This window comes from Procambarus clarkii, chromosome 16 (genome assembly GCF_040958095.1).
Source record: "Procambarus clarkii isolate CNS0578487 chromosome 16, FALCON_Pclarkii_2.0, whole genome shotgun sequence".
Lineage (NCBI taxonomy): Eukaryota > Metazoa > Arthropoda > Malacostraca > Decapoda > Cambaridae > Procambarus > Procambarus clarkii.
In genome coordinates this window covers 24,663,903-24,678,101 of record NC_091165.1, presented here as the reverse complement: position 1 = coordinate 24,678,101, position 14,199 = coordinate 24,663,903, and the positions used below count along the sequence as shown (strand labels likewise).

The 14,199-nt window shown below is 40.4% G+C and overlaps 1 protein-coding gene across 3 annotated transcripts in view; it reads right to left on the bottom strand.

The window, feature by feature from the left end:
• Positions 1 to 14,199, bottom strand: part of LOC123760040 (merozoite surface protein 9-like) — a 27,791-nt gene extending 13,592 nt beyond the window's left edge. Inside the window, exons 1-4 of one of the 3 annotated variants that reach the window (XM_045745421.2) lie at positions 13,926 to 14,199; positions 11,176 to 11,368; positions 3,353 to 3,501; positions 202 to 435 (exon numbers count right to left, since the gene is read on the bottom strand). In XM_045745421.2, the coding sequence (XP_045601377.2) occupies positions 202 to 435; positions 3,353 to 3,501; positions 11,176 to 11,368; positions 13,926 to 13,976 (627 nt within the window). In that variant the 5' untranslated portion in view covers positions 13,977 to 14,199. Of the gene's footprint in view, positions 1 to 201; positions 436 to 3,352; positions 3,502 to 11,175; positions 11,369 to 13,548; positions 13,689 to 13,925 lie in introns of those variants that run through there. The other 2 variants (XM_045745424.2, XM_069325318.1) reach the window with 2 other exon arrangements.

Below are 14,199 nucleotides of genomic sequence, written 5' to 3'. Positions count from 1 at the left end.
AATCACTAAACGACAAAATGTGACTGCCAAGACTCACAAGCAACATAACTTGTTACAAAGTATTAATGCAGTGCAACAGACCTATTCACCACTTCATTCAAAATAAATTGGGTAAAACTTTACCCAAGTAATTCCTTTGCAAGAGCTAATGTAACTGCAGCATACTTTTAGGAGAGACTTTATCTACAGTAGTATTCTTACCTCCACCTCCTCCTCCTCCTCCTCTTCTTCCTCCTCCTCTTTCTTCTCCTCTTCCTCCTCTTTCTTCTCCTCTTTCTTCTCCTCTTCCTCCTCCTCTTTCTTCTCCTCTTCCTCCTCCTCTTCCTCCTCCTGAGATGTGCTGTCATCTTCACTTGAATCAATATTCTCGGTGATGCCATCAAGTTCCTTAATATCTTCAAAGTTCAAGATGGTGTCTTCATGTTTATCATCCTGCTAAAAAGAAATTCTTGAATATACTGTACAAGGTATTTATCTTTCCAGCTTTACTGAAAGTTACAGATATTGTACCTGTAAAACTGCAGATCTGGCCATCACAAGCAAAGCATTATGCCTTTGCTGACACATAAATAAGGACATATGAGAATATCTTCCAATATCCATGAGTGAATTAAAAAGTTACAAAGTTTCAAGTATCTCATGCCATTTGGTCCACAATCATTGATAACTGGTCATTCATTAATATAGCATTGAAGAAAGTTCTAACTCTAGTTCACAGTTTACAACTGGAATGCTCCCTGTTGGGAGATTCATTACCTGCCATACTTAATATCCCAGCCTAATTCTGGCAGTTACTGTACAAGGTAAATTTCTGGTGGATGTTTTATGCTGACCCTACATGTATAGAATCCATTTGCAAATATCTAATGAATCCATTTGGACTACTGCATTCAAGCACTGACATCTGACATTCAAAAAAACCCATGTTGAATGTAATGAAATGCCTCTTTCTGGATGAGCCCTGATGGCTCCCTGAAGCTCTCTCGCCAAGTTGGCTCCTGACTACTAGGACACATTAGCTGTGAAGTTCTGTTTTGCCTACTGAAGATCAGAGCCAAAAGTCTGGTCCCCCTCTCACAGAAACAGAGAGCAGGTGAGACTCTGCCACCCCCACATGGAAAACGTCCAAAGTCAGTGAACCAATAGACAACAGCTGGGTTCAGAGACCAAAGCCTTGAAACTGCTTAACGATCTCGCCTAACAATGTAAACAAAAAATTGAATTTCTTGAAACAAAAACAAGTTTGTTAGCACTACCCCATTAGTAGGAAGGGGCAGAGCTCCTGGTGACCTTTTGTTTATTACTTCAGTTCTGAAACAGATGGGCAAGCAAACCCCCCCAACTAATGACCTGGAAAGGAGGCATGGAATCAGGGAGCCACCAGGGTTCACCCAGAAAGGGGCATTCCTTTACATTCAATGCTGGTTTCCGGGGGAAGAGCCCCCTGTGGCTCCCTGAAGGTACCTACCCATGGAGAAGAAAGAGAGGGACTCCCCAGGGAGAGCGAGGAAGAGAGACTGCATGCAGTTAGAATGAAGGCGAGACACCAGGCCAAGGGATACGACCCAAAGTGACAGGCATGACAAGACCCAGGAATATTAACTACCAGTAAATATTGGGATGCCTGAACCCTGATAGACTGCCAAGACCTCTGCCCCCCTAAGTACACTTGCATCACCATAGTGAGCTCCCACCACTCAAGTGTGCAGGAACGTATGCCATGCCCCCAACGAAAAGAAAGGGCAGTTCGCAAGCCAGGAAGACGCCAGCAACTCGTAACGTATCCAATGTGGCAAATTAGACCCAAAATCAAGAGAGAAACCGGGTCAAGCTTGGTGGTTGGTCGAGGATGAAGCAGGGTCTCACAGGAGGTATGCACCTGGGGTCTCCCAAACCTCCGCAAAACAAATCAGCTCCGCTGACTCCATATCAAATTTGTACAAGGAAGTGGAGTACAAAAACCCCAAACCTTGCAACAGCAGACCCTATCCAGAAGGAGCCAAAACCCAGGCAGGGTCAAAAGGGGCCCAAGCGCCCCAAGCCGCCTTCCCCCAGGCCCAGAATCGACCAAACTAGGTTCCGGGGCAGTCGTTCTCAACGCCCTCCACTCTTTGAAGAAAATGCAGAGCCCAAGGGAAGAGCATCCAAGAAAGGGCCCTGCTGGAAGGACCCAGGAGCCTCGGCGGGAGGAACTAGCTCAAATACCTCCGTCCATGCCTCAAATAAGGCAACCCCCGGAGCCGCCCAAGCCTCATTCCCAGCTACACCCTACTCCCACCCCGAAACCTTTGGACATTTGGGAGCCGGAAGCAGTGGAGAAGGAGAATGGTGAACTAAGAACTTAGACAGAACTAAGAACAAAGTGACCAACGCCTCTCAGTCCAAGACCCTATAACCAAAACGGGACAGCCATGGTGCATCTGGGCGGGCAACCAACCAGGTGCGTTGCAGCAACGTAAACCTAGCATGCAACGTGCGACCTGCTTGAATCCTAACCTCAGCTATAACAGTATGGATAAATTGGAGTACAAGTAGAGAGCAAGTCTCAAGACTCCAGGTCGCAGGTGTCGTCGATCCAACAAGCAGCATGACGGAGGCTGTACAGGTGATGATCACCCTGAGACAAGGGCAATGAGCAAACCGCAAACTCGTACAAGGCGAAATGGGGCTCAGAAGACTCATCATCATTGACAACTAAACTCCAACAGGATTTTCCAGGGCCCGTGGGGAATGATTCCTAACAGGAAGCCCAGGCGGTGGACCGCTAAAGCCAGTTGCATCCCCGTAATACATGGGCAAACCCCCTCCCCCTCCCAGGGGAGGGGGGGGGGGGGTCAGTGCGAACAAGCGGTGCGCAGTGTGATATGTTGCTTGTTAGTTAGTTTTTCTTTGGGGGAGTTTCTTGCCTCTGTTTGGTCTCAGGTTGCAATATTTCTACCAGGTGGGGTACTTTGAAGCGCCTACCTTTCTGGGTGCTCAACCCCAGTCGATGGCAGACATGAATACCTTTATACATCAGAGTTTCATATGCCATTGCTCCCATAGTCCTCTTTGAGGGGACCATGCTAGTGGTCCCCAGTAGGCATAACAACTCCATAAGACACAGCACAGTAAGTACTAATATTAGCTAATATCAAACCAATAGCTCCAGGGAGCCAACGGGGCTCCCCCCACAGAAATGTAAAAAAGGTTTTCCATCATATGTAAAAATTAAATTTCAAGTCAATACCCAAAGGCTTCAAAGATATTGCAGACACCATTGAAACCAAAAATAAATATTCCAATGAAAACTAAATGATTGTTCTACGGTACAGGAAAAACCTATTTAAAATCCGAGTAGGTCATATGTTACCTCAATCATATCAGTATCAAGAAGTCTGTTCATTAGCCTCATTGCATATTTCATAATTCGTGATTCCAGCACATTTTCATTGGTTATAATGGGCACCGTGGCACCTTCAGCTGGCATTACCTGCACTGGCGTGAGAAACTCTGCACCTACTAAAAAACACAAATATCTATTGTTACACTGGGAGGTTAGTTACCCTGTATGAAAACACATTTCTTGTGCATTTGAAAAATCTTGTTGAAATGCATTTGAAAAATTATTTGTTGCGCAAGAGCATTAATTATGTATTGCAAATAATTAATTATGTATTGTAAATTGTTAATTATGTATTGTATTTGTTAATTATGAATGTATTGTGTAATTATTGCAATCTCCGTGGCACAGTGGTAAAACACTCGTCCAGTGCTTGGCAAGCGCTTTGGCCTGGGTTCGTATCCTGGCCAGGGAGGATTGAATGGGCGCCAATCCTTAACTGTAGCTTCTGTTCACCCAGCAGTGAATGGGTACCTGGTTGTTAAATGATTTGGCAGGTCATATTCCGGGAAAAAATTAGGATTAAGTACCTGCCCGAAATGCTATGCATGCTGGTTGCATTACAAGAATGTAAGAACTCTTGTATATATATACATAATAATAATAAAAATAATTATATATACTGTGTATATGTGTGTGTGTGTGTGTGTGTGTGTGTGTGTGTGTGTGTGTGTGTGTGTGTGTGTGTGTGTGTGTGTGTGTGTGTGTGTGTGTGTGTGTGTGTGTGTGTGTGTGTGTGTGTGTGTGTGTGTGTGTGTGTGTGTGTGTGTATATATATATATATATATATATATATATATATATATATATATATATATATATATATATATATATATATATATATATATATATATATATATATATATATATATATATATATATATATATATATATATATATATATATATATATATATATATATATATATATATATATATATATATATATATATATATATATATATATATATATATATATATATATATATATATATATATATATATATATATATATATATATATATATATATTAGTGTATTTTGGTAGCAGTCTTTCCTGTAGACATATATTATTAAATATGACCGAAAAAGTAAGATTAATAATTCTAACACGAATTTTCTCAATCTTTCGTACATTACGCTTCACTGTTGGAGGTAAATAAAAAATCACTTCTCCAAAATTCATTTTTATTTCTAGTCTGACGCGACACGGGCGCGTTTCGTAAAACTTATTACATTTTCAAAGACTTCACAAATACACAACTGATTAGAACTTGCGTTTCCCTGATTTTATATCTACATTTGAGTGAGGTGGGAAGGGTGATGTGGCATTATATTTGAGTGAGGTGGGAAGGGTGATGTGGCATTAACACAAGACAGAACACTAGGGGATATTAATAGGGTATTAAAAGTATCAACACAAGACAGAACAGAAACAATGGGTATTGAATAGAAGTGTTTGTAGAAAGCCTATTGGTCCATATTTCTTGATGCTTCTATATTGGAGCGGAGTCTTGAGGTGGGTAGAATATAGTTATGCAATAATTGGCTGTTGATTGCTGGTGTTGACTTCTTGATGTGTAGTGCCTCGCAAACGTCAAGCCGCCTGCTATCGCTGTATCTATCGATGATTTCTGTGTTGTTTACTAGGATTTCTCTGGCGATGGTTTGGTTATGGGAAGAGATTATATGTTCCTTAATGGAGCCCTGTTGTTTATGCATCGTTAAACGCCTAGAAAGAGATGTTGTTGTCTTGCCTATATACTGGGTTTTTTGGAGCTTACAGTCCCCAAGTGGGCATTTGAAGGCATAGACGACGTTAGTCTCTTTTAAAGCGTTCTGTTTTGTGTCTGGAGAGTTTCTCATGAGTAGGCTGGCCGTTTTTCTGGTTTTATAGTAAATCGTCAGTTGTATCCTCTGATTTTTGTCTGTAGGGATAACGTTTCTATTAACAATATCTTTCAGGACCCTTTCCTCTGTTTTATGAGCTGTGGAAAAGAAGTTCCTGTAAAATAGTCTAATAGGGGGTATAGGTGTTGTGTTAGTTGTCTCTTCGGAGGTTGCATGGCTTTTCACTTTCCTTCTTATGATGTCTTCGATGAAACCATTGGAGAAGCCGTTATTGACTAGGACCTGCCTTACCCTACAGAGTTCTTCGTCGACTTGCTTCCATTCTGAGCTGTGGCTGAGAGCACGGTCGACGTATGCGTTAACAACACTCCTCTTGTACCTGTCTGGGCAGTCGCTGTTGGCATTAAGGCACATTCCTATGTTTGTTTCCTTTGTGTAGACTGCAGTGTGGAAACCTCCGCCCTTTTCCATGACTGTTACATCTAGAAAAGGCAGCTTCCCATCCTTTTCCGTCTCGTAAGTGAAACGCAGCACGGAACTCTGCTCAAATGCCTCCTTCAGCTCCTGCAGATGTCTGACATCAGGTACCTGTGTAAAAATGTCGTCAACATACCTGCAGTATATGGCCGGTTTCAAGTTCATGTCGACTAAGACTTTTTGCTCGATGGTACCCATGTAGAAGTTTGCAAACAGGACACCTAGGGGAGAACCCATGGCGACCCCATCTACTTGCTTATACATGTGCCCATCCGGGCTCAAGAAGGGTGCCTCTTTAGTACAAGCTTGGAGTAGTTTCCTCAGAATACTTTCTGGCATGTCAAGAGGAGTACAGGCTGGATCACGATACACTCTGTCGGCTATCATTCCGATTGTCTCGTCCACAGGTACGTTGGTAAACAGCGATTCTACGTCCAACGAGGCTCTTATCCCTGTGGCCCGTGCGCCCCGCAGTAAGTCCACAAATTCCTTTGGAGACTTCAGGCTGAAGGCGCAAGGAACATAAGGAGTCAGCAGGCCGTTGAGTCGCTTCGCCAGTCTGTACGTGGGTGTGGGTATCTGGCTAATGATTGGCCGAAGTGGGTTTCCAGGCTTGTGCGTCTTGACATTTCCATACGCATATCCAGGTTTATATTCCCCAATGATCTTTGGCAGGTGGAGTCCGGATTACTTGGCGTTCACAGTTTCGATCAGTTTGTTGACCTTTGCTTTTAATTCGGCTGTAGTGTCCTTCGTTACCCTTTGGAACTTAGTTTGGTCAGAGAGTATGATGTTCATTTTCGCCAGATATTCGTCTTTTTTAAGAATGACATATATTGGCGACTTGTCACCTCTCCTGACAACTATCTCCTTGTTCTCACGAAGGCTTTTAGCTGCCACTTTAAGCTCGGGGGACAGTATGGTGCTTCTGTAGTTGCCTCGATTCTTTCCTCCTTCTGCAATAAGTTCTGCTTGTAAGGTATCTTTGGTAGTGACCTTCTTTTGTGTCTCGAGGTCGAATATGTCGTCCAACAGAATTTCCAACTCTACTTTCCGGGCCATTTCACTCGGTCTGGACATAACATGACAGTTTATGCCCAGATTTAGGAGAGTGACTTGGTCCTCAGTGAGGTAAATTCCTGCAAGGTTCAGGAAGCCATCTCTTGGTCGTGGAATTGCCATAGGTCCTCCATATAATGTTGTTAGTTTCTTGATAATCCTTGTTTCAGTGCTGAGGTGATGTTGGTCTGTGAGGATGTCGAGGTGTTGTTCAATGCGGGTACGGATACTATGGTCGATGTTGCTATTTCTCCACTCGTTTGTAGCCTGAAGTAGTTGCGTTTTGTTGTCTTTGATTTCATTCTCTGTCTTGTATATCTGATCACGAATCAGATCCTGGCGATATTTTATCGTGAAGGCTTGATTCCTTGCTGCTGGGTCGTGCACTTTAACATTAGTGTATTTTGGTAGCAGTCTTTCCTGTAGACATATATTATTAAATATGACCGAAAAAGTAAGATTAATAATTCTAACACGAATTTTCTCAATCTTTCGTACATTACGCTTCACTGTTGGAGGTAAATCAAAAATCACTTCTCCAAAATTCATTTTTATTTCTAGTCTGACGCGACACGGGCGCGTTTCGTAAAACTTATTACATTTTCAAAGACTTCACAAATACACAACTGATTAGAACTTGCGTTTCCCTGATTTTATATCTACATTTGAGTGAGGTGGGAAGGGTGATGTGGCATTATATTTGAGTGAGGTGGGAAGGGTGATGTGGCATTAACACAAGACAGAACACTAGGGGATATTAATAGGGTATTAAAAGTATCAACACAAGACAGAACAGAAACAATGGGTATTGAATAGAAGTGTTTGTAGAAAGCCTATTGGTCCATATTTCTTGATGCTTCTATATTGGAGCGGAGTCTTGAGGTGGGTAGAATATAGTTGTGCAATAATTGGCTGTTGATTGCTGGTGTTGACTTCTTGATGTGTAGTGCCTCGCAAACGTCAAGCCGCCTGCTATCGCTGTATCTATCGATGATTTCTGTGTTGTTTACTAGGATTTCTCTGGCGATGGTTTGGTTATGGGAAGAGATTATATGTTCCTTAATGGAGCCCTGTTGTTTATGCATCGTTAAACGCCTAGAAAGAGATGTTGTTGTCTTGCCTATATACTGGGTTTTTTGGAGCTTACAGTCCCCAAGTGGGCATTTGAAGGCATAGACGACGTTAGTCTCTTTTAAAGCGTTCTGTTTTGTGTCTGGAGAGTTTCTCATGAGTAGGCTGGCCGTTTTTCTGGTTTTATAGTAAATCGTCAGTTGTATCCTCTGATTTTTGTCTGTAGGGATAACGTTTCTATTAACAATATCTTTCAGGACCCTTTCCTCTGTTTTATGAGCTGTGGAAAAGAAGTTCCTGTAAAATAGTCTAATAGGGGGTATAGGTGTTGTGTTAGTTGTCTCTTCGGAGGTTGCATGGCTTTTCACTTTCCTTCTTATGATGTCTTCGATGAAACCATTGGAGAAGCCGTTATTGACTAGGACCTGCCTGAAGTCTCCAAAGGAATTTGTGGACTTACTGCGGGGCGCACGGGCCACAGGGATAAGAGCCTCGTTGGACGTAGAATCGCTGTTTACCAACGTACCTGTGGACGAGACAATCGGAATGATAGCCGACAGAGTGTATCGTGATCCAGCCTGTACTCCTCTTGACATGCCAGAAAGTATTCTGAGGAAACTACTCCAAGCTTGTACTAAAGAGGCACCCTTCTTGAGCCCGGATGGGCACATGTATAAGCAAGTAGATGGGGTCGCCATGGGTTCTCCCCTAGGTGTCCTGTTTGCAAACTTCTACATGGGTACCATCGAGCAAAAAGTCTTAGTCGACATGAACTTGAAACCGGCCATATACTGCAGGTATGTTGACGACATTTTTACACAGGTACCTGATGTCAGACATCTGCAGGAGCTGAAGGAGGCATTTGAGCAGAGTTCCGTGCTGCGTTTCACTTACGAGACGGAAAAGGATGGGAAGCTGCCTTTTCTAGATGTAACAGTCATGGAAAAGGGCGGAGGTTTCCACACTGCAGTCTACACAAAGGAAACAAACATAGGAATGTGCCTAAATGCCAACAGCGACTGCCCAGACAGGTACAAGAGGAGTGTTGTTAACGCATACGTCGACCGTGCTCTCAGCCACAGCTCAGAATGGAAGCAAGTCGACGAAGAACTCTGTAGGGTAAGGCAGGTCCTAGTCAATAACGGCTTCTCCAATGGTTTCATCGAAGACATCATAAGAAGGAAAGTGAAAAGCCATGCAACCTCCGAAGAGACAACTAACACAACACCTATACCCCCTATTAGACTATTTTACAGGAACTTCTTTTCCACAGCTCATAAAACAGAGGAAAGGGTCCTGAAAGATATTGTTAATAGAAACGTTATCCCTACAGACAAAAATCAGAGGATACAACTGACGATTTACTATAAAACCAGAAAAACGGCCAGCCTACTCATGAGAAACTCTCCAGACACAAAACAGAACGCTTTAAAAGAGACTAACGTCGTCTATGCCTTCAAATGCCCACTTGGGGACTGTAAGCTCCAAAAAACCCAGTATATAGGCAAGACAACAACATCTCTTTCTAGGCGTTTAACGATGCATAAACAACAGGGCTCCATTAAGGAACATATAATCTCTTCCCATAACCAAACCATCGCCAGAGAAATCCTAGTAAACAACACAGAAATCATCGATAGATACAGCGATAGCAGGCGGCTTGACGTTTGCGAGGCACTACACATCAAGAAGTCAACACCAGCAATCAACAGCCAATTATTGCACAACTATATTCTACCCACCTCAAGACTCCGCTCCAATATAGAAGCATCAAGAAATATGGACCAATAGGCTTTCTACAAACACTTCTATTCAATACCCATTGTTTCTGTTCTGTCTTGTGTTGATACTTTTAATACCCTATTAATATCCCCTAGTGTTCTGTCTTGTGTTAATGCCACATCACCCTTCCCACCTCACTCAAATATAATGCCACATCACCCTTCCCACCTCACTCAAATGTAGATATAAAATCAGGGAAACGCAAGTTCTAATCAGTTGTGTATTTGTGAAGTCTTTGAAAATGTAATAAGTTTTACGAAACGCGCCCGTGTCGCGTCAGACTAGAAATAAAAATGAATTTTGGAGAAGTGATTTTTGATTTACCTCCAACAGTGAAGCGTAATGTACGAAAGATTGAGAAAATTCGTGTTAGAATTATTAATCTTACTTTTTCGGTCATATTTAATAATATATATATATATATATATATATATATATATATATATATATATATATATATATATATATATATATATATATATATATATATATATATATATATATATAATATATATATATATATATATATATATATAATATATATATATATATAATATATATATATATATATATATATATATATATATATATATATATATATATATATATATATATATATATATACATACATACATACATACATACATACATACATACATACATACAGTATATACAGTATATACATACATACACACACATATATATATATATTATATTATATATATATATCTATATACAGTATATGCAAAAACTAGAAAATAGAAGAAAAAGAGGCGATATGATCACTGCGTACAAAATAGTAACAGGAATCGATAAAATTGATAGGGAAGAAATCCCGAGACCCGGAACTTCAAGAACAAGAGGTCATAGAGTTAAACTCAAGAAACAAAGCTGCTGGAGAAATATAAGAAAATTCCCTTTTGTAAACAGAGTGGTAGACGGTTGGAACAAGTTAGGTGAGAAGGTGGGGAGGCCAAAACCGTCAGTAATTTCAAAGCGTTATATGACAAAGAGTGCTGGAGAGACGGGACACCACGAGTGTAGCTCTCATCCTGTAACTACACTTAGGTAATTACACAGAGGCACCTCCATTTATAAATTTAATGCATTCCCAGAGATAGTTCGTAACCCGAAAATTTTTAACCCGAAGCAAATTTTCCCATAAGAAATAATGTAAATTGAATTAATCCGTTCCACACTCCCCAAAATATTAACTTCAAAGTACATTTCATACCTATTTCACACAAATATTTAGTAATATAATATGTACAAGTTATAGTTTACCTTAATTGATGACTGTTGTTGGCATATGGAAGATTGTGAGGAGAGGGGAAGGAGGTGGTATAGTGTTCAAAATAAAGTTGGCAGTTGGAAAATTGTTTTATATTGTTTTGAGAGAAGACATAGTTGTAATATTAGAGAATATTTAAAGAAAACACTATGGTCAGCATTTTTTTTGTTTAAGATGATAGGAAACTAGCTACTTATTTTAAAACACATTTCTTAAATATATAACAATAAAGCCAAAGAGATGCAAATAACACACAATACATACTAGGCTCCAGCTGTAGACAATTAGTTGATGCATTAGTTTCAGACTTCGAATTATTCATGTTCGCCTCAGCTGCATACTTCTCTTTCCATAATTGCTTTAGCTCTATGAGAACTATCTTATCAAACTGCTCGTCAACGAATTCTTCAAACATGCCATTAATAACTTTCTTCATTACCCTCCTGACAAATCGGTACTGCAATTAAGTACCGAAATTAACAGCTACTCATATCTGCACTTATCCTCCCAACAAATATCAATATGCAATGGTAAACAGAGTAAGGTTGAAGATCCTCAACCATTTACAGTATCCTACTATACAGTATCTGCAAATAAAATAAAAATAATCATTTTTGAGAAACATGATACAACTTTAAAAACACGTTTATCAAAAACAAAATACACCACAATCAAGTCTCTACATGCAATATCAATTGAAATACTGTACGGTACTGTACAGTATTAATCAAAATATGTTCGGTTGCAAACATTTTGGCTCAGTTTAATATAGTGACCACTTCAGTATCAAATCAAATGTTTATTCAGGTAAAAGTGCATACATACAAGATGAGTTACAAAGTTGGATTTATAGATAGAGCTAGTACATACAATGCCTAAAGCCACTAATACACACAGCATTTCGGGCAAGGTGTGGAGAAAAAAATATGTGTTTCAACCGGAATGGAGCTGTTTTCCCTGTACATCCTCTTTCAGTAAAATTAAGGACAAATCAGGAACATTACAGAGAATTTTGATGAAAACACATTAATTTTTATCAACACATTAATGTTGTATTGGAACCATTTTCATCTAAAAATTAATACTAATTGAGATCAAAGCATAAATTGAAAAAAAAATGGTTGAAATCAGCAGTTATTCAAGTTGGTCTACAAACAGTATTGACTGAAAATAGTAAGACATGGGTTGACATTTAGGGGTAAAGTAGGGTTACATGGATTTTATTAGGTAGTACAGTACTTAGTCTTCCTCTGAAACTGGTTGAGAGAGATGCAGCTTTTGCCGTGATTGGGAAGGTCATTCCACATTCTGGGGTCCCTTGATTTGCAGCGCATTTCTAGTTTGGTTCAGACGCACTCTTGGAATATCAAATAAGTACAGTATTTGTTTCTGGTGTGGTGCCCATGGGTTCTGTTACAACCTTCTAGGAAGCGTTTAAGGTCAGGATAAGCATTACAGTTCAGAGTTTTAAATACTGTACTGTATAGAGAACACTTGAGAGGATGTGCAGTGACTTAATATCTAACATATTCCAAGATTTAAGTAGGGGTAGCCAAGTGCTCTCTGAGGCCAGAGTTTGTTATTGTTCTAATAGCAGATATGTGTTGAGTAATTAGAGGACTTAAATGATTTTGAGTAGTAGAACCCCAATCACAAATACCATAATTGAGATAAGGATAGATGAGAGCGTTACCAGGGCTGGGGCGAGGTACATAATATCTAATCCTAGAAAGAATGCCAACAGTTTTAGAAACTTTTTGCTATACAGTACCTGTATTTTGAATGTGGCCCTGGAAATTCAGCTTGTTATCTATAAGTACACCAAGGAATTTACCATCTACAGTGGAACCTTGAGTGACGAGCTGCTCCAGTTACGAGCAAGCCACTCGCAGAAAATGTCTGGACTGAAGAGCTTTCGCTCGATTAACGAGTGTTCTCGCTGGTTCTCGGACACCTCCGACAACAGTTTTGTTGTTGTTTTGCAAGATGAGTTTTCCACATGAGTTCGGTGCCAGAACGGATTAAACTTGTTAACCGAGGCGCCACTCTTTATTACTAATTTGGATATTGTTTATTCTTGGATTAATTTGATCTGAGGATTTATTACCAAAAAATATATAGAAGGTTTCATTAATGTTAAGGGCGAGTTTGTTAGCAGTTAGCCAAAGATGAACTTTATTTAATTCAGTATTCACTGTAACATTCAGAGCAAGAGGGTTAGGACTGGGGAAAATAAAGGTTGTGTCATCAGCAAATAAAATTGGGTTGAGAAAATGTAGATGAGAAAAAGGAGAGGGCCAAGTATACTGCCCTGTGGAACACCAGTATTGATGGGTAGGGTGGGAGAAATGCAATCATTAACAAAAACATACTGGAGCCTGTCATTAGAGTAAGACTGAAGGTATTGGAGGGAGTGACCTCTGACCTCATAATGATGTAATCTATATATATATACATATATATTATATACATATATATACATATATATACATATACATATATATATATACATATATATACATACATCTGGAAAGGCGGGATCCAAGAGTCAATGTTCGATCCTGCAAGCACTAATAGGTGAGTACATATGGCGGGCCGAAAGAGTAGAGCTCATCCCCCAAGCGGGTGAATACATACACATATACAAGACTTCTCAGTCTTGTACAGCCACTAGCACACATAGCGTTTGGGGGAAGTTCCTTAATCCTAATTTTCCTGGGAATACGACCCGCCAAAACAGAGACAACATTTAAGGACTGGCGCCCAGTCAATCGCCGGGGACGAGTGGGTTACCACTTCTACACGGGGGCGGGGGGCTGCTTTATGTATTTATTTATTTATATACATGAAGGTACATTGGGTTTTTGAGAATACATAGCATAGTATTTACAATCTTGTAAAGCTACTAGTACGCGCAGCGTTTCGGGCAGGTCCTTAATCCTGCTGAACTCGAAGTACTTCGATGCTATCTTCTCTTATCATCCCCCCCTTCCATCACCGTAGGTAGTACTCACCGTAGGGTCTCTACGTTGCCGCTCAAGGAAGCGTTGCGAGGGACAAGACATGACTGCAGGAGACACGAGACAGACACAGCAGCAGCCGCCCAGGTACCTCGCCCGCCTCACTCTGCCTCGCCCTCGCCCCAAAAAAAATAATTCGTTCACTGGCCCTTTTGTGTATATATAACATTAATAGTTTTGTAACTAGCGTCAAAAATTGTTATTTGCTTAGCTAAACGAACTAGAGGGTTCAGTTCCCTGAACCGATTATGTGCCTCTGTAATCCTTT